Genomic DNA, 24,077 nt, shown 5'->3' with positions numbered 1-24,077 from the left:
TAAAGAAACTCCTATACAAAGACAAAGAATCAAATACTTGAAGGCCTTAGTACTTCAACACATATCATGAATCAAATAAAGATGAGTTCATATTACAAAAACCAACTTCCTCTTTGCTAGAAACTATGACACAATGCACGCCAACAGAACAAACCGAAATCAAATTAATATCTTATAACTGTCAACAGCGAAGCAAAAATAACAAAAAACAGCTATTAATTGACAGGAGAACATTAAAGTTGTAGTAATAAATATAAAGTAGATTCACATAAAGAGAAAGAAAAAGAATGGTACCTGCAAGACCAAGAGAGGATAGCTTCGGAGTGAGGGTGAGGAGGCATGACTGAGGGAGTGAGGGAGTGTCAGAGTGAGAGAGTGTCGGAGTGAAGGCGTGTCGGACAGAGCTGAGGGAGAGGGAGTAACGTGAGGACTGAGGACTGAGGGAGTGTGAGTGTCGGCTGAAGAGTGAAGAAATGAGGGATTAGGGATTTAGAGTTAGAATATAGGAATATATATATATATATATATGTAGGGTATTTTTGTAATTTAATGTACCGAGTTTTTAACCGGGCCGGGTTTCAGGTCGGGTCTCGGGTCGGGTTTCGGGGTTTTTACCTGACCCTATTCCTAATCAGACCGGGTAAAACCCGACCCATTAAAGTCGAATCGGGCGAGCACTCACGAGTCGGGCAAAAATTGCTATCCCTATTTCTTAGATAAACTCAGTTTATCTCAGTTTAATTGTCATGAACACATATTAACTGTTGCCCATGCACTAAAGCCTAGCTCTTTGACTCGCTCTCTACAAATTTATTATACTGGGCTTACTAGGCAAGATCGCTCACATTTTGGGCTTGGTCAGAAAATTGTGACCCTACAATTGGTGTTGTCTGTGGGAAGGGCTTGTGTGATAATGAGTGCAACGATTAGTTAAGATATGATTAGGCCTCTATCAGCAAGAGTCCCTGGGGAAAGCCATTATGGTGGCCAGTTTACTATGTGAGTAAGACACTACATGAGGCACACACATTGCTGTCCTAGCTTAGCTTTTGCCTAGGTCTATACTTCGAAGTGCTGATTACACTAAAAGGATTACTAAATGGGGCACAGTTTTGGGGCTTTTGACATCAAGTACATGCCCCGTACCTCTATCAAGGGTCAAGTCCCACGAATCTGGTGAACGAGTTCGCTCAACCTCCATTAGAGGAAGTGGCAGCAACACAGAACGATTCAAGGGGCTCCGCGACGGGGCTAGTTTTGGAAGGTATAGATTGATATCTTCTAATCTACTAAAGTGATTAAACGAAGCCTTAGCTATGACGGGTCCTCGACCTCCTACTTTGGGAGAATTAACACGCACTGGCAATTATCTAAGTGTTAGACAGAACTAAGGTCTTGTATGGCCCTTCGGACCACAAATCTATGGGAAAACTAATAACTTTTGACAATTATCTAAGTGTTAGACAAAATTAAGGTCTTCCATGGCCCTCGGACCACCAACCTATAGGGAAACTAATAATTTTTGACAATTATCTAAGTGTTAGACAGAACTAAGGTCTTGCATGGCTTCTCGGACCACGAACCTATAGGGAAACTAATAATTTTTGACAATTATCCAAGTGTTAGACAGAACCAAGGTCTTGCATGGCTCCTCAGACCACAAACCTATGGGGAAACTAATAAGTTTTGACAATTTTCTAAGTGTTAGACAAACCAAGGTCTTGCATGGCTCCTCGAACCACAAACCTATGTGGAAACTAATAACTCTCGGCAACTACCTAAGGGTTGAATAGAATCAGGGTGTTGTACGGATCCTCGGACCACAGCCCTTGAGGAGATTAACTACTTCAAGCATCTATCTGAGTGATGAGCAAAATCTAGAAGGAGTCCGGCTCCTTGGATCGCCTACCCTTTCCCCACTCAACAAAGATGTAAACAAATGCAAGTCCATGAGCATCACTTAAGGTATTTCGAGTACGTTAAAAAAAAAAAGGGGAGGGGCAAATTGCATAAATGAGATTACTCCATTATCAAGTAAAGCGTGAGTTGAAATTTGCATTGTGGGCCATTCAATAAAAGAAGAACCTTGGGTATGTTGGGTCCCTCGGACCTCCTGCTAAGTGTTAAGCGAAGCTTTAGCCATGCCTGGATCTTCGGACCAAACACTTGGGGAAACCAACGCTATGACGTCATTATAAATGTCGAACAGAGCCTCAATGTACGTTGGTCCCCTCATATCACTTACTCTAAATCCAACATTCTTTGATGGTTGCACAGTTTGGGGTATATAGCACATGGTTATGTTCTTGATTATTCCTACATAGTTAACTTATTTAAAGTTAGCAGCCGGGTGCTACTGTCGACTTTGTTAAAGTCAGCGTGACAGCTTTTCATTACCGTCAAACAGCATCAATTCTAAGTCTCATTGGAGGAAAAAATAACAACACGACCATTAATGAAATAAATACTACAAAGAAATGAAAGATTCATAAAGTAAAAAGTGCACCCCTTTTTATTAAATAAAGGAAAGGTACATCATATACCAAGCGGCTTAGGCAGGCTTGTTTTAAAACTAACTATAAAAGAGAAAGCCCATGGGAATGGTAGATTCACAATCTTGTTCTAGCAGTAATCGAGCCAGTATAGGTGGTACCAGCAATGACAAAGAAGAAGAGGCGGAAACGCTTGATGGACCCTTTCTCTTAACTGCAAGATGTCCTGCTATCAAGGCTGAGAAACAGGAAACCCGTTTATCCTTGTCCTTGTTGATTTGCTTGATCAACCTTGGGTCGCTTTCACATTTACGCACGCATGATATATGTCGCCAGGTGAGACCCAAACTTTGTCGCACCAAAAGTTTGATGCGATCTACACCTGCTTTGGTTTTTGGCTGAAGGAGGAATGTCTTCTTTCTTGCTCGATTGAAAGGTAGGAACATCTTTGGCCTTTGCTTCCTTTGCCTTAATTGCGTCATCCAGGATCTGGGTAGCATCCTTGGTTTCTGAGGGGGGCTTGGTTTCCTTGCCCTTGCCTTTATCCTCAGCCACCTCATTCCTTAGGCCTTGATCACGGTCTTGGCAAGGTCCTTGGGAATGCCTAAAGGATTGAGAACTCGAGATTCTTACAGAACTTAAGGTTCGGTAAATGTGAAAGAACGATTCCCCTAGGGTGCCTTATATAGAAGGCGAAATCTAATGGAAATTAATTCGCACAAAATTCAAAAAAAGAGTTACAAGCGAAATAAATCCCACCCAATTTTCAAAGAAATCCTCAACCATTGGATCTGCGTCACTTCAAAAAAAATATTAATGAGGGCACGCCTTATATACCGAAGTGTCAGGAATATGCCTTGGACAAGTGAAAAGACTCTAGCACTAATAGAGGATAAGACTTGACAAGTCATGACAAAGGCCCGAGGACGTCAAAATCCTCCTCTCCATTTGAGGAGTCGAATAACAGGATTTTGAGGAGCTATTGTAAGGCCGAAGAATTTGACAACGCTGGCCCACTTTATATTAAGCCCAACGCCGAGGAGGAAGAAATGTCCAAGGACGAAAGAAGCAAGTCCAAGGTGCCGTGAAACATCGCCGAGGACAATCTTGCCCTCGACCAGTCAAGATCACATAAGGGAAGAGCCGCATGCCACCAAAGGCAACCTACCAAAGCATCCCAAGGAAAAGGACAGGTACAATGGGTCGGCCATGGAAGCACGGTGGAGGAGCAATTCAAGGAGAAACTGCCTACAACTAATGTCCTGGCTGCATTAATGAGGAAATGACCCCGAACAGTGCTATCTTGGTTACCGCAACTCACAGAACGCCAGAAAAGGCGTCCGATGGGACAGGCACCCAAGTATAAACTTGAATGATCAGCAAGTAGAAGGCCAAGATCGTTTAAAGAGGACTATATAAGAGAAGAAACCCACCATAGAGAGGGGGCTAAGAAAAAAGGGAAAGAGAAAGTACTATAGCAATCTCAAAGACTCTTGTAACCATTGTCATCCAATATATACAAGAGCAGAGTTCCTCGGATTGTGTCGAGGACAAACTTTCTTAGATAAACTCAGTTCATCTCAGTTTGATTGTCATAAACACCGCATTAATTGTTACCCATGCACTAAAGCCTAGCTCTTTGACTCGCTCTCTACAAATTTATTGTACTGAGCTCACTGGGCCACGATTCCTCACATTTTGGGTTTGGTTTGAAAATCGTGACCCTACAATACTTTTTTTCATTTGTTAAAAAAAAAATCGCACTTAGCACACAAAGCTCAACTTACAAACACTTTCATTCGGTTTTTAAGATGACAAATAAGGATTTTTTAGTATAGACAGAAAAGGAGATGGTGACTTAGGTAAGGAGAGCAATTACTAAATGCTGATTTCTCTTTATAATAATAACAAGGGTAGCTAATTTAGCACAGGGTCTTACAAGGTCAAGAGCTTATAATAGAGGGTACGTTACTAATAGCAATGAATAAAGCTCAGGTCAGGTAGGATAGCACCTAATTAAGTTGAGAAAGTCTTTATATATATATTGGGAAACCTCTTGTTTCATCCAAGGAGATTTTCTTTCGTGTGGCAGATTTTCTTTCGACTAATGAATGAAACAACGTACAACCTGCAAATAAAATTAATTGAGGAACAAATTAAGTCAAAAAGTGACAAACAAATAAGTTCAATGGAAAGTGTGTGAAACGCTTTCTCACACTGACTCTAGCAAGTAGTAGTGTGCCACAAAATTAAACTGTTATAACTTGAGGAAGAAACTTCAGCTTGCTCTCTTTCTATGTGAACTAGATATTTTCTGAGACGGTTCTGGGAGCACAGTTAGCAAGTGAGGATTATGAAAGTAAGTACCAAAGGCTTTTTCAAGTGAAGGACCCATTAGATCTGCTGCCGTGTAGACCCGATTGCAATAAAACCTAGGCCCATAATATGTTATAATTATAGGATCCATGATGTAAGTAAATATAGATTTTTATCAAAAAATATTTGATAAAACTAGTTAATATTCTAATGGAGAAAGTTAGGAATTTCAATCTCTCACATTTTCCACTTAATTAGAATTGTAACAAATTAAATCACACCTAAGACTAATGGAGAAAGTTAGAAAGTTAGGAATTTCAGTCTCGCACATTTTCCACTTAATTAGAATTGTAACAAATTAAATCACACCTAAAACTAATGGAGAAAGTTAGGAATTTCAGTCTCGCACATTTCCACTTAATTAGAATTGTAACAAATTAAATCACACCTAAAAAAAAAAAAAAAAAAAAAAAGTCTCACCATAATGAACATGTGGATGGCTTTTCTCTCCATTAAGTGTACAATAAATTCTCTATATTTCTAAAAGGCTAAAATGCAAAACTCATTTTCTAAATTTCTCCAAAATTCATTTCAGTATTCTAACTTTACTTTTGTTCATTTTAGTTCTCTAAGTTTCAAATTTATTCAATTAAGGTTTTTTTGTCAACTTTTGCGAAAATTTTTTGAAAAAAAAAAAAAATCTAGAAAATATCATTCAATCATTAATTGAATTTTTTTTTTAATTTAAAATTTTTTAAGAAAATATTAAAAAAATTGAAAAATTAACCACAACATATAACAAAAATTGATGGAAAAACCTTAATTGAATAAACTTGAAACTTAGAGGACTAAAATGAATTTTGGTGAAACATAGAGGGTGAGTTTTGCATTTTAGCCTTTCTAAAACTAGTTTCATAGGTTATAGCAAGCACTGATATTTAATATCTTAAGAATTTAAAGAGTGGGAAGTTGAAGTCTTAAATTCTTAATAATAATCGATATTGTTTGATATATATATTCCATTATGGAAAATACTAAAATTATTACAAATTTTAGTATAAGCGCCTGCAAATTCTGTGATAAGAATATGATTGATATCACTTAAACAACATAATAATAAATAAAGATTTAAATTAATTTTCGTAATTAGTGACAGGTCAATTTATTAAACTTATGTAGTAAAACTTATAGTATCCTTAACATCACTCATTACACTCAAAGTTACCTAAGGAGTTTCAACTAACTTATTTTGTAAATTCATTTTACATTTAGGTTGTGTTTGTTTTGGTTGTAAAATATTTTTACTGAAAATGTTTTTGGAGAAAAAAATTTGTTTTCTAATGTTTGATAGTGTTTTTGAAAATCATTGGAAAAACATTTTCAAGTTTTTGCCTTGTATTGAAAATAAAATTTTTCATTAACATAAATTCACCATACCAATAGAAAAAGTGAGAGCGAACCTATTTGGTTTTGGTTATGGTCGTATGATCCATGGTTTTAAAAACTGGACTAGACCAGTTGAATCGAAAACTGAAGGCCAGTCCTGTTCGAAAAAAGGCTAAAAATCCAAAAAAACGGGTCAAAAACTGGGAATCGGAAGCAAATCTGATTTTGCCCCTGGTCCAGTTTTTAAAATCATGGTACGATCTGGTTGTGGATGGTCCAATCTCATTGTTGATGGTCCTAATCCATGAAGTCGAGTGGGGGGCAACATGCAAAGGAGGTTGAGGCTTGTGGTAGGAGGGGGCTTGAGCTGTCTATAGATATAAACAACTATTTTACGCCCAACCCCAAGTATAAACCATTTTCAACCATACCAAAGTAACACCTAAAATTGAAGTTTCCGTTGAAATAAACTCGACTTGGTTAAACTTAAAACTAAGAGAGATGTTACGTCTACAATAATTTTACAATATTTTTACAACAAATCACATGTGGTTAGTTGTTATTGGTTCAAATTTGAAACTAACACTAAGATTACTTTTTTGCCCTAACAATAACAACTTGCTACTTAAAATTTGTTATAAAAATGTTGTAGACATATAATTTCTCTAAAACTAAACTAAAACTAGTTTCTTTGTTTTTGTTTTCTCTTTAAAAAAAAAAAAAAAAAAACTGTTGAATAATCATCATGGAGCGGTGCGGTTAGTCACCCGCATGTAAACGAAGCAAACCGCAAACCCAGTTCATCGCTCTGAGTCTGATCCAAACTTTGGCGCTCGAACCGAAAACGAGCCCTAACTAAGCAATTCATTGATCGAATCTCTCAAAAAAAAAAAATCCAGAATTTTGAAATTAAAATTCCCCTAATTCCGCATGCACTGTGAAATTTGAATTCTCGGCCAATTCCAAGCCTCTCACTGAAAATAGAGAGCTAGCGAAGAAGAAGAAGAAAAACCCTAATTTTATTTTCTGGTTTGGGGTTTTCTTCAACAATGGATGCCAAAGACATCCTGGGCTTGCCCAAGAACTCTCTCCCTATTCCCCAAGAGAAAAAATCTAGACCCCCAAAGGACTCTCAGCGAAAGCCCGATGGCATTTCTCGTGAGGTATCTCTATCTCTATCTGTGTGTGTGAATTCTGGTTTTCTTCGCTTAAATTTGTTGAATTTAGATTAGATTTTGTGTTGGGGTGTTTTGGAAATGTAGGTGTATGCACTTACGGGTGGTTTGGCGCCTCTAATGCCCGCGATCGATTCGACTCAATTGAAAAAGCAGCCACCAAAGGACGAGAAGGTAAATTTTTCTGTTGTTTGTGTAATTTTTCTACAGGTTTTGGTAGTTATGTTGAAGATAATGTTTTGGGATGAGCTTGAATATGCTTTTTTGTCAAAGTTGAGGTATTGCTTGCTTTGAAGTTAGGTTTTTGTTGCTTATTAAGTGCTACATTGTTGGATAGGTTATTTTTCGTCTTCTTTTTTAATGTACTGGGTTTTAAGATTTTACTTTTGGTTGTTGGTGGTGTTAAATTTTGATCTAGAGTTGAGGTTTGCTAGAGCAGCTCATGAGTTTGATGTGATGTTTAAGTTAGCATGTTCATGGGAAAATTTGTAATGGAAACTTGGGTGATTCTGACTTTGGTTTTAGCTGTTAGTTGTTACTTTGTAGAGACTGGGCTTACTTCTTTGTGTCCGGGTTGCTTAGTTGTGCATTCATAACTAGAAGGTGATGCTGTCTTATCTTTCAGATTGATAAGGATAAGTATAATTCAAAAATTGCATATTGGTTCTCTACTCTTGTCAATTGACAATAGATGTACAAAAATGTTTCCCAGTTGTTATAGCTTTTCCGTTCTGATATTATTCGTTTTACTTTGGGTTGATCGTCTGTTGATATGTTAGATTTGGTAATTTTTTATGATATACATGGTTTTAGTTCATTGAGTTTATAATATATGATATGATTTCTAATAAATTTGGGATTCTGCCTTCAGATCACTTGGCAGTGGCTTCCTTTTACAAATTCTGCTCGAAAAGATACTTTGCAGCTTTATCACTGGGTAGGTTTGTGTGTGTCTGGATATTTGTCTAGTGCATTGTTATAAGGGGAGTATTAAAGATATTTTCCCATCTCTTTTACTTGGCAGGTCAGGGTTGTAAATGGTGTTCCACCAACAGGTGACTATTCCTTTGCCAAGTATAACAAGGTATACAAGCATACACTCTTATCTTTGTGCAGCTAAGCTAAAAAGAGTTTACTCTGCTCTTTTGTTGCTTTTTACCCTTCCATTAGTTTTCCTGCTATGTGCTAATTTTAATGGAGCTATGAGAGCAAAAAAGAACGTTATTATATTAAGGGCATTCTTTTATAGAGGGTTGGCTAAATCTAAATTTTGATGGTTTTTTATGAATGTACTTTATATGGTGTTGATAAGGTAGAGTGGGGTGGATATTCTTTTTTAGAACCCTTCTTCACCGAATGTCTTTGAGGTTAGATCCTATTATAAGATTTTACATTCCATAATATAGGATAGGTAAAGAAATTATGGGGGGAGTTCGCAGTTTCTTTATCGAGTCCAAATGCTTTCAATTAGTTTTAGAGGAAGGGGGACGTTATTTCTTGCTACGGATTTTTGAGAGGGGTAAATTCTTTATGAGATCAGTTTTCTTGGGCAAGACTGCAGCACAATGGCTGATGAATAATATTGAAGAACTTGAGGTTGGGAAGAGCTCCAAACAGTTTTTTATTTTCAGAGAAGGTGACACTGCCTTTACTCTCCAAAGAAGCTTCAATTCCTCTGGTTAGTTCTTGCTTTTGACTGAGCTCAAAGCTAGTAGGTCTAGGAGGTCGATTATTATTCCTGAAGGCAAAGAGAAATTTGGTTGGAGGGCCTTTGGTCTTGAACTGAGAAAGTTGTTAAACCCTTCCCATTATGCGGTGGGTGGTTATGGTCTCCCAAAGTTTATTCCTCAAGTGCGGAGGTTTAACTTGGAGACTCAAAATTCTAGAACTTTTGCTGAAGTTGTACAAGGCTTTCATGGAGGAATAGAGGATAGAAAGCAACTAAAACAGCTAGGTTACTTAGCCAAGGGGAAGAAGACACAGTTAGGAGAGGAGAAGAAGGGGGTGAACCTGAGACTTAAAGGTGCCAAAGTGGGGGGTTTTTCTGGTGGGCAAGTCTGATAAGATGGAGGTGGTGGGAGGGGACAGGAAGGAGCTGAGCATTAATGAGGAGACAAAGCTAGGGGTAAAAATTCAGGTAGACTCTAGGTTACGTTGCCCAATTTTCAGTTTGAATTCAAAAGATTATATAAAAGGGAAGAAGAGTGTTGTTAGGAGATCTTGCTGGTCAGGAAGAAGTCTTATCATGGAGGTTGATGTGATAGGGAGCAGACGAGTCTTCTGGGACAGAAGGAAAGGGGGAGATACGAAGTGTAGAGGGGTGTCACGGGTAGTGGACAGGGACTGCAATATAGAAGCACCAAGGGCCCTAAAATGGGTCGCACGAGGAAGTAAAAAGGCTGGAGATAATAAGAAGGCTGGAGAAAAACCTGGGTTGGGCCTAGACACAAGCCCATTGTTGACTGATACACTTAAGAGTCCTTTTTTATCAGTTTTCTCGGGCCCAAGCTTTTTTGAAGTGGGCGTGGCCTCTCTGCTGTAGAGACATGTGAGAGAGTTGTGGTGAGATCTGAAATAGAGAAACTTCTCTCGTTGGAAGAAATCTCTTGGAGACAGAAATCAAAAATGTTATGGATTAAGGAAGGAGACAATAATACCAAATTCTTCCATAAGGTGGCTAACTCTCATAGAAGGTTTAACCATCTAAGTATTTTGGAGGTGGATGGGGTGATTTACGAGGAGGAGTCCGAGGTGGCGGCCCAGGTGGTTCAATTTTACAAAAATTTGTATCAGGAGACTGAGGAGTAGAGGCCTTTTGCAGAAGGTTTGGAGTTTGATCAGATAGACGGGTCGGAGAGGGGCTGGCGTGAAAGGAGGTTTGAAAAGGAGGAGATTCTTCTAGCTGTCAATGAGTTGGCTGGAGATAAAGCTCCAGGTCCAGACGGTTTCTCTATGGCCTTTTTTCAACAATGTTGGAGAGTGGTGGAAAGAGATATTCTAGCAGTTTTTGAGGAGTTCTATCTCCACAATAAGTTTGAGAAATCTTTGAACGCTACTTTTATAGCATTAATTCCTAAGAAGAATAATGCTTCCAATATTCGAGATTTTAGGCCTATCAGCTTGGTGGTGAGCTTATACAAGATCTTGTCTAAGGTTTTGGCAAATCATTTGAAGCTGGTTTTAGATCAACTTATCTCTGAGTCTCAGAATAGTTTTGTGGGAGGTAGACAGATTCTTGACTCAGTCCTTATTGCCAATGAGTGTCTTGACAGTCGTGTGAAGAGTAAGGATCCGGGGGTTATTTGTAAGCTTGACATTGAGAAAGCCTATGATCACGTGAATTGGGAGGCTCTTCTAGATCTTTTGAAGAGAATAGGCTTTGGGGAGAAGTGGTGTAGATGGATTTGTACTTGTATTTCAACTATCCAGTTCTCTATTTTGGTTAATGGGACCCCAGCTGATTTTTTTAAGAGCACGAGGGGTCTAAGACAAGGGGACCCGTTATCCCCTATGCTGTTTTTGGTTATAATGGAGGTTTTAAGTAGGATGTTGAAAAGAGTTCAAGGTGCTGGCTTGATTAGGGCTTTTAAGGCTGATGGTAGACGAGGGGAAGGGGAATGTATCTCGCATCTTTTGTTTGCGGATGATACTATTCTGTTTTGTGATGCTGAAGTGGAGCAGATCCTTCATGTTCGAATGCTTCTCCTCTGTTTTCAGGCTGTGACAGGTTTGAAGGTTAATGTCTTGAAGAGCGAGATGGTTCCAGTAGGGGAGATAAACAATTTGCATGCTTTGGCAGAGATTCTGGGTTGTAGGATTAGGGCTTTGCCTATGACATATCTTGGTATGCCGTTGGGGGCTTCCCACAAGTCCCCCTCTATTTGGAATCCTATCTTGGAGAAAATTAAGCGGAAGTTGGCTGGGTGGAAGAAGTTGTACTTGTCTAAAGGTGGAAAACTGACGTTGCTTAAGAGTACGTTAGCTAGCCTCCCTCCTTATTATTTATCTCTTTTTACCATCCCTTCGCATGTGGCTAATAAGATTGAGAAGATGCAAAGGGACTTCTTGTGGGGGGATTTGAAGGCTCATTTGGTGGGGTGGGATAAGGTGTGTGCTCCTAAGGCGAATGGTGGATTGGGAGTAAGGAAAATTACTACTTTCAACAAAGCCTTATCAGGAAAATGGTTATGGCAGTTTGGGGTGGAGGAGACTCGTTTTGGAGGAGGGTTGTAGTTTTGAAGTTTGGGGAAGAGTGTGGGGGGGGGGGGGGGGGGGGGGGGGGGGGGGGGGGGGTTGGTCTTCCAAGTTGGGTAGGGGTGTCCACGGGTGTGGTTTATGGAGAAGCATCCGAAAAGGCTGGGAGGTGTTTTGTAAATGCATTCACTTTGAGGTAGGGATGCGAGATAGAGTGAAATTCTGGACGGATCGGTGGTGTGGGGAGTTACCACTCCATCTATCCTTCTCGGTAGTGTATGGGATTGCTTTTAATAGAGAGGCATCTGTGGCCTCGTCTCTCGAAAGGGGCCTCGTCTCTCGAAAGGTTGGGGACTGAGGCTCGAAGAAGCTGAAATGTTCGTTTACTTAGGGAACCAAATGATTGGGAGTCGGGAGAGGTGGAGGATTTCCTTCGTACCTTAGGCTCAAATTTACCTCATTCCGAGCACGGAGACCGTATGAGGTGGAAGTTGTCAAAGAAGGGGAATTTTGACATTCGCTCTTTCTATAATAAGCTTCATTGTCCCTCATCTATTATCTTTCCTTGGAAAGGTGTTTGGAAGGTTAAGGCTCCTCCGCGCGTCTCTTTCTTTGTTTGGAATGCAGCTTGGGAGAAGATTCTTACTGGGGATAATCTGCGGGGTAGAGGCTTTGATTTTGTTGACTGGTGCATTATGTGTCGTTGTAGTGGGGAGACGGTAAATCATTTGCTACTCCATTGCGACAAAGCTTATCAGCTGTGGAGCTTGGTTTTCAGATCTTTTGGGATCAATTGGGTATTGCCAAGTTCGGTTGTAGATACGCTTTTTGGTCGGTGGAATTGGTTGGGAAAGCACTCTTCTAGTATTTGGAATTTAGTTCCTCCGTGCTTAATGTGGTGTATTTGGAGGGAGCGAAACTGACGTACTTTTGAGAACTTGGACAAATCCGATGACCAGCTGCTCACTTTTTTTAGTGGCTCCCTTTTTGATTGGTCTAGGGATTGGGGACTCACCTCTAGTGATTCTCTCCCTATGTTCCTTAATTCCCTTCTTTGTTCTTAGTTTTTTGTTGTTTGTTGTTTGTTTTGTTGTTTTTTCATGTTTGTTTCCTTCTCTGTAATCTTTGTTCTGCCTTATGTTGTTTGCATGAGGTAGCTTCTTGAATATACATCTCTCTTACTTATCAAAAAAAAAAAAATAGTTTTCCTGCTATACATGTATCATTAACCCCATTCTCTTCATTTGATTGATATAATTAATTTATGTGATGTGGTGCAGTCTGTTGACATTGTCAAATACACAGATGAGGAGTATGAGAAGTACTTGAATGATCCTGTAGGTATCAATTTAAGGTTACATCATTTTAATTTTCTTTTCCTCTACTTAATAGCAAGACATCTTTTAAGTAGGCAGAAAAGGAAAATACATATATATCGCTGCGCATGTCATGATTTTAGTTTTAAGCGTTATAAAAGTATTCATTCATTTGCAAAGTTGTGTTAAAATTGCAGTATTTGGATTTAATGTTCCAGTTATACATCATTTTTCATACATTTTCGTTCACATTATCATCTCTTGATTGTAGTTGTGCTTCATATTGATTTGTGACTAGGTATCAGCATGTATTATTCCATATTGCAGCTGATAGGAATGCAACAGTGGCAGATGATATAGGTTATTCTCCTGGGCATGTTACTCGGTCATCTAGATTCCTTAGGTCAGGATAATATGGTTTGCTTCTAGAACAAAGGAATTCATGCTTAGGCCATATTACAGTGTGTTGAGAAAAGTAGACTAGGAACTATCTTTTCCTTGGTAGAGAATCTGGCTGGTGAAACCACTGCTTAGAGTTGTATCTTTCACTCAGGTGGCAGCATTGCAAAATTTTTAAACATTTGACAATCTAAGGGAAGTATAATTTTAGGACATTGCTGTTGTATGTGCAAAAAAGGCAGTGAGACTGTGAATCATTGACAATTCCATTGCTCCATAAGAAGAGACTTTTTGGTCTTCTGCTTTCTCTATTTTGGTGTCATCTGGGACATGCCATTCTCTGGTAGACTTGTTGGCTTGTTGGGGAGGTCAATTGGGGAAACACACAAAATCTATGATTTGGAATATTGTGCCATTGGCTCTTATGTGGTGTATTTGGCATGACTAAAATTCTCAAAAAAAATTTAGGATGAGAAATTGCAGTTTAAGACATCAAGCTTTTGTTGCTTAGAACACAAGATGATTGGATAACTGCAACTATTGTCTAGCTTTTTCTTCTGTGAGATTTTGTAGAGCTGCTAAACTTTAGATGTCTTTATTGTCATGTATACCTCTGGTGTGCTAGGATGGTGTACCCTTTTTGTAATTTTTTCTTATATGTATATTATTTATTAAAAAAGTCAGTATGTATTTTATGTTTCACAGGACTGATATTGTATTGATGTAGGAATATCCTGTCAAAGTGTTTGTATCTTGTGGCATTATGTTTTGGATTAAGTACCTAAAGATCTGTCATATTTCATCTTTGTCAGGGATGGACCAAGGAGGAGACAGATCAGTTGTTTGACTTGTGCCAACGATTTGATCTCCGCTTTATTGTGATAGCTGACAGGTTCTCATCATCTCGGACCGTGGAGGAATTGAAGGATCGTTATTACAGTGGTATTGATCACTCTCTGTTACGTTTATGCTGCTGATTTTATGGTTCAAATTTATTGAGTCTTATACCAACGAGCTATAGCTCAATTGGTGCTTCCTCCTCACATAAAAACGGGATGGAGGAAGAGGTCATGTGTTCAAGACCCACTGGTTATGTACGTGACTTGATGATCTATATACGCATACATATAACATACACACACACACACACACACACACACACATCTGACTGCTTTTCTTCATAACTGTGGCATTTTCTGTGTGTAGTTTGTCGAGCCATAGTGGCTGCTAGAGCTCCAGCTCTTGGAGACATTTCTGGGAACCCTCTTGTTAAGGTTTGATAGCTTTGTTAATGCAATATACACTTGAATATTTGTCTTTTAGGTTAGGTTCCCATGTTGATCATAAATTATTATTTTCTTTAGTTGACTGTATACTGTTGTTTAAATTTGATGTCTGCTATATGCCTGTATTTCAACATTCTTCTGTTTTAGTATCTGATTCTTCGTTGATGTAGGAACCTTACAATGTTTCACAAGAGATAGAACGCAAACGAGCATTATCCATGGTCCTCTCGCAAACAAAACATCAAGAGCGAAAAGATGCTGAGGTCTAAGCCAATAAATGCATTTCTAAAATTCTATCTATGCATTTCTGAGTAGTTGAATTGTTTAAGTAACTTGTTTGTTGGATATCCACTCTCCCTTTCCCCAGGTTCTTGCTGAAGCAAAAAGAATAACTGAGTCACGGATGGCTGCAAAGGTAAGGTGTTGATTATTTATGCCATTTCGTTTCTTTTAAGTAACTGGTGACATTCAAAGTTATGCATGAAAGAGGAGACATATTTAAACTTAACTGGCTCTTAGGATTAGTTCTAATCTTTTTACTTTTGCATCAACCCTAATTTGGTATCAAACTGAAGGTGGTAACTTGAAGCTCTTATGTTGGGTGAGAAGTTGGTATCTCTGTGCTTGTAAGTTCTAAAGAAGCTGGCTTTAAAGCTGTACCATCAATGCCTTCTTCAGTCTATATGCCTTTTCTTTTTCAGAGGCTATCATTTTAAAATGTTTCAATTGTACTTCCTCATCTTTGGAACCTGCACTCCACACTTCTGCCACAAACTATTCATGGAATACAGCATCCAATTGCTTAATCATCTTTGTTGTTGTTGTTAATAGAAGTATCGTGAATGTTTATTAATGGGTTGTTAGCTATCATGTTGTGAGATTATAATTTATATTATGATATTATAAAGGAAGGCATGAGTTATTGTGTATTGCACGTGTTATTGTGTATGTGTTCTACAGGTTAGTTTATTTGCTTCATTTATGTGTTTTCAGGTAGCTGAAGAGTCTGAGTTGCCTGTCCCATCAAATGCTGGTCCAGAAAGTGCTGAGAGAGCTAGTTTTCCGGGTGATACTGTATCACCTTCATCCAATGTTCAGCTTCCCTCTGCAACAATTGCATCTTCAGCATTAACAGCGGACAATGCCTCTACTCTAGCTTCTCTTCGCATGGTACAATTAATAGTCTGTTTGTCAGTTATGTGCTGTGTGCGTGTGTGTGTGTGTGCGCGCACGTGTTGGCATGTGTGTGCACAATCATGTCAATACCTCTCAATTTACTTATAGTTCAACTTTTTGTTTCTGATATTATTTAAATTAACTGTTTTGTATTTGCTTCTCTTTCTCTTTTATTTTTTACCAATAAAAAATTTTGAGTTTAATGTGCCTCACCTTTAGATGTTTTTTTTTCCAGAAATTTGTTCACCTTGAGTCTATTGCCAAATTCATCTGTACTTGAAAACATGCTCTCATTGATTGTGAAAATTTTCAGCTTCGAGTGTATTTGAGAACATATGCACTTGACCAAATGGTGCAAGCTGCAAGCTCATCTGCTGGACTTCGGACAATAAAGCGGGTTGAGCAAACTTTACAAGAACTTGGGGTTTGTTTCTGCTCCCTGAACTATTAGTGCTGTAGATATACTTATTCCTTGTCATATCATGAGTTGGTGGATAGTATAATATCCATGTAACCGGCAAGATTGAGGTTTTATCCCATCAAAGTTAATTCCTTTTCTTCATTTGTGTTTGTGTAATATTGTTATTGCAGGTTCGGTATCATAGATATTTCCTAAACATAACATGTTCATGCAATTGATATTATCTTTTAAGAAATTATTTTGAAAATTCGAAATAAGACAAACAATATTTATCTTGATATTTATAAAGACCCAGAAAAAAATCCAAGGACTACCATGTATATTCATCTTTTTTTTTCTTTTTAATATTTGGTATTCATTTTAAGTATGTCTAAGAGCAATCAGACTCTATCCTTAATTTACAGGAATATTTCTTATGGTTAGATGCTTTTTGAATTGCTAAATCATTGTTTCACTCTGTGTGCAATAATCCTGTATCTTTTTTTTTCCCCCCCCCTAAATATTATAGAAAGGGTATAATACTTTGTCCTTATCATTTACAGGTCAATTTAAAACCAAGAGTTCCAACCAAATCAGTTTGTGCAGAGCATCTCGAATTAAGAAAAGAAATATTGACTCTGCTGAATCTTCAGAAACAGGTATCACAAATGTTTATTCTTTACATTTAAAATAATTTCTTCTGTCGACATCGTTTTCTCTGTATTTAATTTTTTTTTAAGGTAGCAAACGTTCCTCTCTTAAATTGGTCATGTGCACATGTTTATGCATTTCTTCCTATCAAATGAATTGAAATCTTGCTATTTTGTCCAATTTGAATTTCTTAGTGTTCTGGACAAGCATCTTTATCAAGTTCATTTGCCCTCTTTTTTTTCTTTTCATTAAGACAAATTTGTAGTAATTGTGGCACCTTGCTTCTTTATGTATATATCAAGCTTATGTCAAATGTAAGTAATTCAGCCAATAAATATATATATATATATATTAAGTTTATCTCTGCTTACTATTATTGCTTGGTTTGTTAAGGTTCTTCAATTTACTAAATGACCTTTACCAGATCCTTTAAATTTCAGACATAATGTGGGTTATTCATCATTCAGGAAGTGATTTGCTGATTTAAGGACGTGAATTGAAAACTACTTTTGGAAACCGAGGCGCATGTCCATCTGGATAGCAATGCCTCCTAACCAACTGCATCCTTTTGGGGGCAGTTGGTCATAACCCTGGTTATTTTCCATGTTTTGGGCAGTCATATTCTTACTGAATTGATGGCTTAATATCTAGTTTCAATTAACATTCCATGATGAAGTGATTAAAATGTGGACCAAACTTCTGCATTTATGCCCCCCCATTCAGGCCGATGCATCTTCCATTCTCTGGGCAGTAGAGCTTGCTGCCAAAGAGCATTGGGACTGTGTTATCTTTGAAGGGGATGCTAAAGCATGCTACGATCCTTTATCTTCCAATATCACCCCTGACTGGGCTATATGTTCTATCATTAGTGATGTTAAATTCTAGCTAAGGATTAGCAAAAAAAAAAAAAGATTCTAGCTAGGTCCTTTTTGAGTTCTTTTGTTTGGGTCAACAGAAAATGCAATTCTGCTGCTCACCCAACTGCTAAGTTTGCTTTAAATTCCTGTTTGTATGTCTGTTTTAATAAGGGTAATCTTCCAAGTGCTATCAAGTCGGTTTGTAAGGAAGATTATCCCCCTTGTTTCATTTCCTTTGTTTAATTCCATTGCAAATTATCAAAAAATTAATAAATAAACATTCCATGATAAATTTACTTGTCCAGTTGCTGCTCAGTCATTCTACATATCTTACACACAAAGAGGGAAATGCTAGATGTTTGGGTTATATTTCTTGTTTTAACATGAATTTATGAATTCCTGAAATATAAGCAAGTCATACTTGTCCAAAAAAAAATAAAAAAAGAGAGATATAGAAGCAAGTGGCTTGTGCTAGGGATATAGAACTACTTGGGAAGGGTATGACAAATATTTTGTCATTTACTCTGTCAACCTAAATGTATTCTCTCAACCTAGTATCTCACACTTTTTTGTAAATATATAAGCATGACAATACAGAGAAGTGTTTCGTATTCCTCAATTATTGATCTTCTTTGACATTTGATCTTGAATGTTTGATAATCAGTTGCAATATAAGGAGGCAGAAGGTTCATCTTTTCGTGATTGCTCATATGCTGATACACCAAGCACGCCTAAGGTAGTAAATTATTTTCTCTTCATTCCTTATGGTTTTGTTTCCAAATCTTGAGATTTTGATTCTCAAATGCTAACAGCGTTCAAACCGTGGTGGGGATCAGGATAGGACCTTTGTTCCTGACATGAGTTTTGGAGGTAATATTGGACATTGTATCTCTCGTCTTTGCATTATAAATGCTAGACTGCATGGGTTTTTTGTTTTCTTATTGAGGTAAGTCACTTTTATAGTAATACTCAGAATCATGTATTATTGGTATATCAGGGGAAAGAGTTGGCAAAAGGGACCAGAAACGCAAGGTACACAGTTATCTACTTCCTGTTGTTTAATGGTTCCACACCCCCCCCCCCCCCCCCCCCCCCCCCCCCCCCCNCCACACCAAACCCCCCCCCCAAACAACAACAAAAAAGAAAAAAAAAACGTAGAATGTAGAGTTCATTGTGGTTGTGTTATTGTAGAATGCAGAATATATACTGAAGGTAATTTTTTTGGTTGCTGAACCTTTCTATGCAGAATATTGAGTATGATGTTGTGGCAGTCAGAAGTAGAAGCATTAACTCATGACCAACTCATGTTCCTTGTAGGGAAGTTTAGTTTGTGTAACTTACCTAAAAAATAAGTTTAGCTCATGTATCATTCTTAATTTAGTTAAGTTTATGCTGTGATGTTTGTAGCAAGGTGGGGAAATAGCAAGCTTTGTGAATGGTGAATTTCTTGTACATAAGAAACTAGTGGTTGACCCGTGTGAAGCATGGGAATAGTTCTTGTAGAAGTTTTTATTTTTTTAGTACAATTATACAATGACTTATATTCAAGCATACTAATTTCTCATCTGCCCCGAATAAATGATTTATACAAGATTCTGAGAAAGAACAGCTTAGCCAGATAGTGGAGACTTGAGAAGTCACCGGCATGATCATAACTATGTATTGAGCCTTCAGTTCCGGAAATGAACTTTGTCTACCTCAAAAGAAAATGTCCAATCTCAGGAACTTTGATTACTTGCAGCAATTGATAGCTTGATATACAAGTCTGAAGCCAATGACCGTGTTGGTCTAATGGCAACTCCTAGGTTGTGCAGGTCTCTGGTTTGAGACACAGGGTGGGATATATTAGTAATTATATAAATTTCTAAACGAAGCTCTATATGCACACATACACACACAAGCCTCAACCTCATTAAAATTTCCATGAATCCACAGCGCACTTGAACCCACACTCAATTTCATAACATGTTTGGGCGTTAATTTGTGATTGACTTTCAAGTTTCAACAATTACATAGAACCATGACAGGTACTTGCTAGGGGGGAAAATTAGGTGAACTAATTACAATGTGACACTTAAGCATATTGTGGATTTGGGTGTGTCTAACCAGCAGGCTTTCATGAAACCAATAGTTGTTTGGTAATCCTCCTTTTATTTCATTTAGATTAACTACAAATCTTAGATTCTAGTTAGCTCAATCAATGAAGCTTTTTATCATTGAATAAGAGATTTGGGATTTAAACTCTACTTGTACTATAAACCAATTGATATTTTAGCAAGATAATAAAGAGCAATTTTCATGAAGTAGATGTAATAAATTGTAATTTTAATGTATCTATATTTTAAAAAAAATTATTACAAATTTAAATGTCCCTTGCAATATCATTATAATGTACAATGTTATATTTTATATTTATATATCATGAATTTGTGAGAAAATGCCCCTTTGGTTATCACATTTTGGATTAAAAAAAATAATAATTATGTTTGCAATTTCAAAACGTGATTTAGGTTCTGTTTAGTAAGAAATTTCTAGTAACGTTGTTTGTATTTTTTGGAAATATGTGTGGGTGAAAATACGTGTAATGTTGTTTAAATACTGAAAACTGTTGTTTAAACAATAATAACAAACGGGGCCTAATATGGTGTTTTTTGTGTCCTTTAACGTGATTTTTTTCCCACCTTTTTTTTTTTTTTTTTTTTGGCGAAGCATTAAACTCTAGTGCATCATCAATTATACACACACATGTCCTTTAACGTGATTTTTTTCCCACCTTTTTTTTTTTTTTTTTTTTGGCGAAGCATTAAACTCTAGTGCATCATCAATTATACACACACCTATGAATTTTGAACCCAAGATCTCATCTTTCACTTTAAAAGGACCTATACCATTCGTACAATGAAATCTCTCATAAAACAACCACGTGCTTGACGAAAAACAAGCTCATGATAACATGAGGACTTGAAAGTTGAAAACTACCAACTCATATGATATTAGAGCATTTACATCAGCTCATCTAAATTTTCTATCCATTTTACACGAAAAAACCTCATCTTTCATTTTACACTACCACTTTTACAAAACACCCACATCAATTCATTTATTTTACAAGATATTTCAATAAAATATTCACTCTACATAATTTTTTTATTATTTCTCTCAACCACCTCTACCTATATACGTGCCCTCTCTCTCTCTCTCTCTCTCTCTTTTCTTCTTTCTCTCATTCCTTCTCTCTTTTCTTCCTTCTCTCACCGGCGATTGTCTCATTCCTTCTCTCTTTTCTTCCTTCTCTCACCGGCGATCGTCTCATTCCTTCTCTCTTTTCTTCCTTCTCTCACCGACCAATCTAGATTGTTCCACGCTCCACGCTCCGATCAAGCGATACCCACGAGCTCCGGCGACCCAGAACCTTTCTTCACTGGCCGATCCACACTCCACAAGCACTGATCCATGCTCCACGCTTCACCGACCTACCCACGAGCTCCAATTAAGCGAGACCAACGAGCTCCAGCGACCCAAATCCTTTCTTCACCGGCCAATCCATGCTCCACAAGCACCAATCCACGCTCCATGCTTCATCGGCCGACCCACGAGCTCCAGCAACCCAGATCGTTCCGATAAGCACCGATCTCTCTGTTCGTTTGGGTTTGTTTGTGTGTGGGTGTGTTTGTGTGTGGGTTTGTTGGGGTTAATTTTCAGTTGATTTAGTGCGCTGGATGTACCGATCTCTCTCTCCGTTTAGTTTTGTTTGTGTGTGGGTGTGTTTGTGTATGGGTTTGTTGGGGTTAATTTTCAGTTGATTTGGCGCACTGGATGTTGTAATGGTTGGGGAAGAGAGGTAAGAGATGAGAGTCCATTAGAGAGGAGAGAGAAAAAACCATTAAAAAATTAAATACACGAGCTACAGTGCCCGTGTAAATTTACACAGGTACTGTAGCTCGTGGATAATTTTAGAAGATTTTGCAAGAGTTCAAACGGACTGATGTGGGCTGTTTTTGAATAAAAATGTGTAAATTTGAGCATTTTTTCTATTATACACACTTATACATGAGCTGATGTGAATGCTCTTAGTAGCAGAAATGTATTAATGATGTCGTAGTACAAATAATTAGCCAATTGAAACTAAAAGAAAATTAACTTTAAACTTGTAGTAGGGAAATCTGTTTATCTTGTGCTTGGGCTGGGATTAGAGTCAATATAATTCAAATCTAAGATTTTAGAGTTGTAGTAGAGAAAAGGGTAAGGGGCTGAAAATTAACTAAAATTTGATAAGGTTAAATTATAGCAACCTCACTTGAGTTTTTACAAAATGACATTCTTCTCCACACTTTTTATGAAATGACACTCCCCTTGAAGTTTTTATAAATGTAAACACTTAAGTTTTACTAACATAATATTCCATTAAAAAAAAAATGATATAAGGAAGGTGCGTCTCAGCTTTTAACTAATCCTTACACGAGATACCTAGGAAGTCTCATGAAAAATTCATAATAATTTATATATAACTCAAGAGGATGCAGTGGTGGCTCTACATGCAAGCCAAGGTGGTCATAGGACCACCCTGACTTGAAAAATATGTATATATACATTTGCCAAAAAATATTATATGCTAAACTAACTTATTGTGATTACCCTAATAAAAATTTTGAACACCCTAACTTGAAAATTACAAAAATTTGGATTCGACAAAAAAAAGAGTAGTGCTATATTCACAACATTTTTACAGCAAATCTAATGTGGTAAGCTATTATTGATTCTAATTTGGACCAAGTACTAATATTATTTTTTTTACCCACCAATAACAGCTTTTTGCATAAGATTTATTGTAAAAATGTTGTGGATATAGCATTACTTCAAATTAATTCTACCCCCAAACATAATTCTTAATCCTTTTTTTTAAAACTTAAATAACAACAAACATAAACCAAACAAAAACAATACAAGACCAAACAACAAGAAGTGAAAAAATTATTCAACAAAAAACCTATTATAAAAAAAAAATTTAAAATTTGTAGCTTGTTCAACCTATTCAGTAAAAGTAATTTCTAATTTCATTTTTCCTTAAAAAATGGTACCAAGAAAAATATTGTGATAATTTAAATTTCTTAATAACTACCCTAAATAAAATACCTAGAGCCACCACTAAGAGGATGTGTGTCATTCATCCACAAGCCTCATAGATATGGGTGTCCATAATTGCCAGATTAAACTTCTATAATTGATATCTAGGGACCCATATGTATTAATATTTATTTCTTTAAATTAAAAAAGCTCTACTAGTATACTTTCTTAGCATTATTTTCAAGACATCATTTGTTTATTGTAAACAAACTGTCTAATTATAGGTTCTTTCCTTTTTATTGCAGGCATGCAAGTTTTAATGCAAGTTGAGAAGTTGGAAGCATATGAGAATTAGACTAGTGTTTAAGTTTTTTTTTTCTTTTTTTTTTTTTTTTTGAAAACTTGGAACTATTTGAATACTTGAGAATTAGACTGGTGTTTTAGTTTTTATACGAGAATGGTGTTCAATTTGGAATTGAACAATTGTGTTTATGTTTTATTTGAATCAGGTTATTAAATTTTGATCAACTCGAAAGAGTGCATCCAAATTTTTTTTTTTTAAATGAATACTGCAGGGATAAATGAGCCTAGTAGGAATATTGAGTCGTGGGCCTCATCTGAGGATGTAGGATAACCAGAGTAGGGTTGAACAGTAAGATAAGCTTGTATGGCAAAGGGATGAGGATAAGGACAAGTAATAACGAACAAGGGATGTCTCCCGAGGATCCACCCTTCCTCAGGAAATGTCCTAGGGGGATCGAAGCCCAGTTTCCCATAAGATACAGTGCAAGAGGGCACTATACCTCTAATGATAATTTTCAGATAAAATAGTCAACAGTGAACTAGTAAATATCTGAGAAGAAAGCTGCTACCACTATATTAAATGTTCTGCACCTAACCATCTGGCTGCATTTATGTGGAAATGATGCTTGAACAGTGACGTTAAGCCTTACAGTTATATACAAATGTTTCGTGAGGGCTCTGATGGGATAAGCATCTAGAAGATCACTTACACAATCAACAGATGGAAGGCTGGGATTGAAAGGGGGTAAAACTATATAAAGAAAAGATCCCCTTGAGAACTGAGGGAGGTAATCACAGAGAAGAAAGAAAAATTAGAAGAAAGAGAGAGAAAGAATATCTTGTACTTTAAAAAACTTGAGTGAATATAAGAACAGTGGATCCTTGGACTTAACCGAGGAGCATTATTCCCTCTTTAAATTGGTTTTCTTATCTTTTTGGCGTGAATCCAATCCCTTGTGGCCCCTACATGATTTGCTAAGTCTTACATGTAAAATCCACTCTCTAACAAATATATTGTTTTGGGCTCATTGGGCCATCATCCATTGCTAGTGGGCCGAAAGT

The 24,077-nt window shown here is 37.2% G+C and overlaps 1 protein-coding gene across 3 annotated transcripts; it reads left to right on the top strand.

Annotated features, from left to right (window-relative positions):
* The first annotated feature begins 6,960 nt into the window (after window positions 1–6,960).
* Window positions 6,961–18,729, top strand: LOC112038673 (SWR1-complex protein 4). 3 transcript variants are annotated; one of them, XM_065777841.1, is made up of 15 exons: window positions 6,962–7,357; window positions 7,457–7,543; window positions 8,241–8,306; window positions 8,394–8,453; window positions 12,844–12,900; window positions 14,091–14,220; window positions 14,485–14,552; window positions 14,735–14,827; window positions 14,932–14,979; window positions 15,558–15,734; window positions 16,054–16,164; window positions 16,704–16,799; window positions 18,313–18,384; window positions 18,485–18,518; window positions 18,646–18,729. In XM_065777841.1, exons 1-15 carry the CDS (start codon window positions 7,244–7,246, stop codon window positions 18,708–18,710), a joined length of 1,278 nt encoding a protein of 425 aa, XP_065633913.1. In that variant the 5' UTR covers window positions 6,962–7,243; the 3' UTR covers window positions 18,711–18,729. The 3 variants fall into 3 exon arrangements, with proteins under 3 accessions (XP_065633915.1, XP_065633913.1, XP_065633912.1); XM_065777840.1 differs by having other exon boundaries at window positions 18,461–18,518; XM_065777843.1 differs by lacking the exon at window positions 12,844–12,900 and having other exon boundaries at window positions 6,961–7,357; window positions 18,461–18,518.
* Window positions 18,730–24,077: the final 5,348 nt, after the last annotated feature.

The sequence above is a fragment of the Quercus suber genome, unplaced genomic scaffold (genome assembly GCF_002906115.3).
Source record: "Quercus suber isolate HL8 unplaced genomic scaffold, Cork oak 2.0 scaffold_165, whole genome shotgun sequence".
Lineage (NCBI taxonomy): Eukaryota > Viridiplantae > Streptophyta > Magnoliopsida > Fagales > Fagaceae > Quercus > Quercus suber.
The sequence above is the reverse complement of the archived record's forward strand: the minus strand, read 5'-3'. Positions and strand labels throughout refer to the sequence as shown.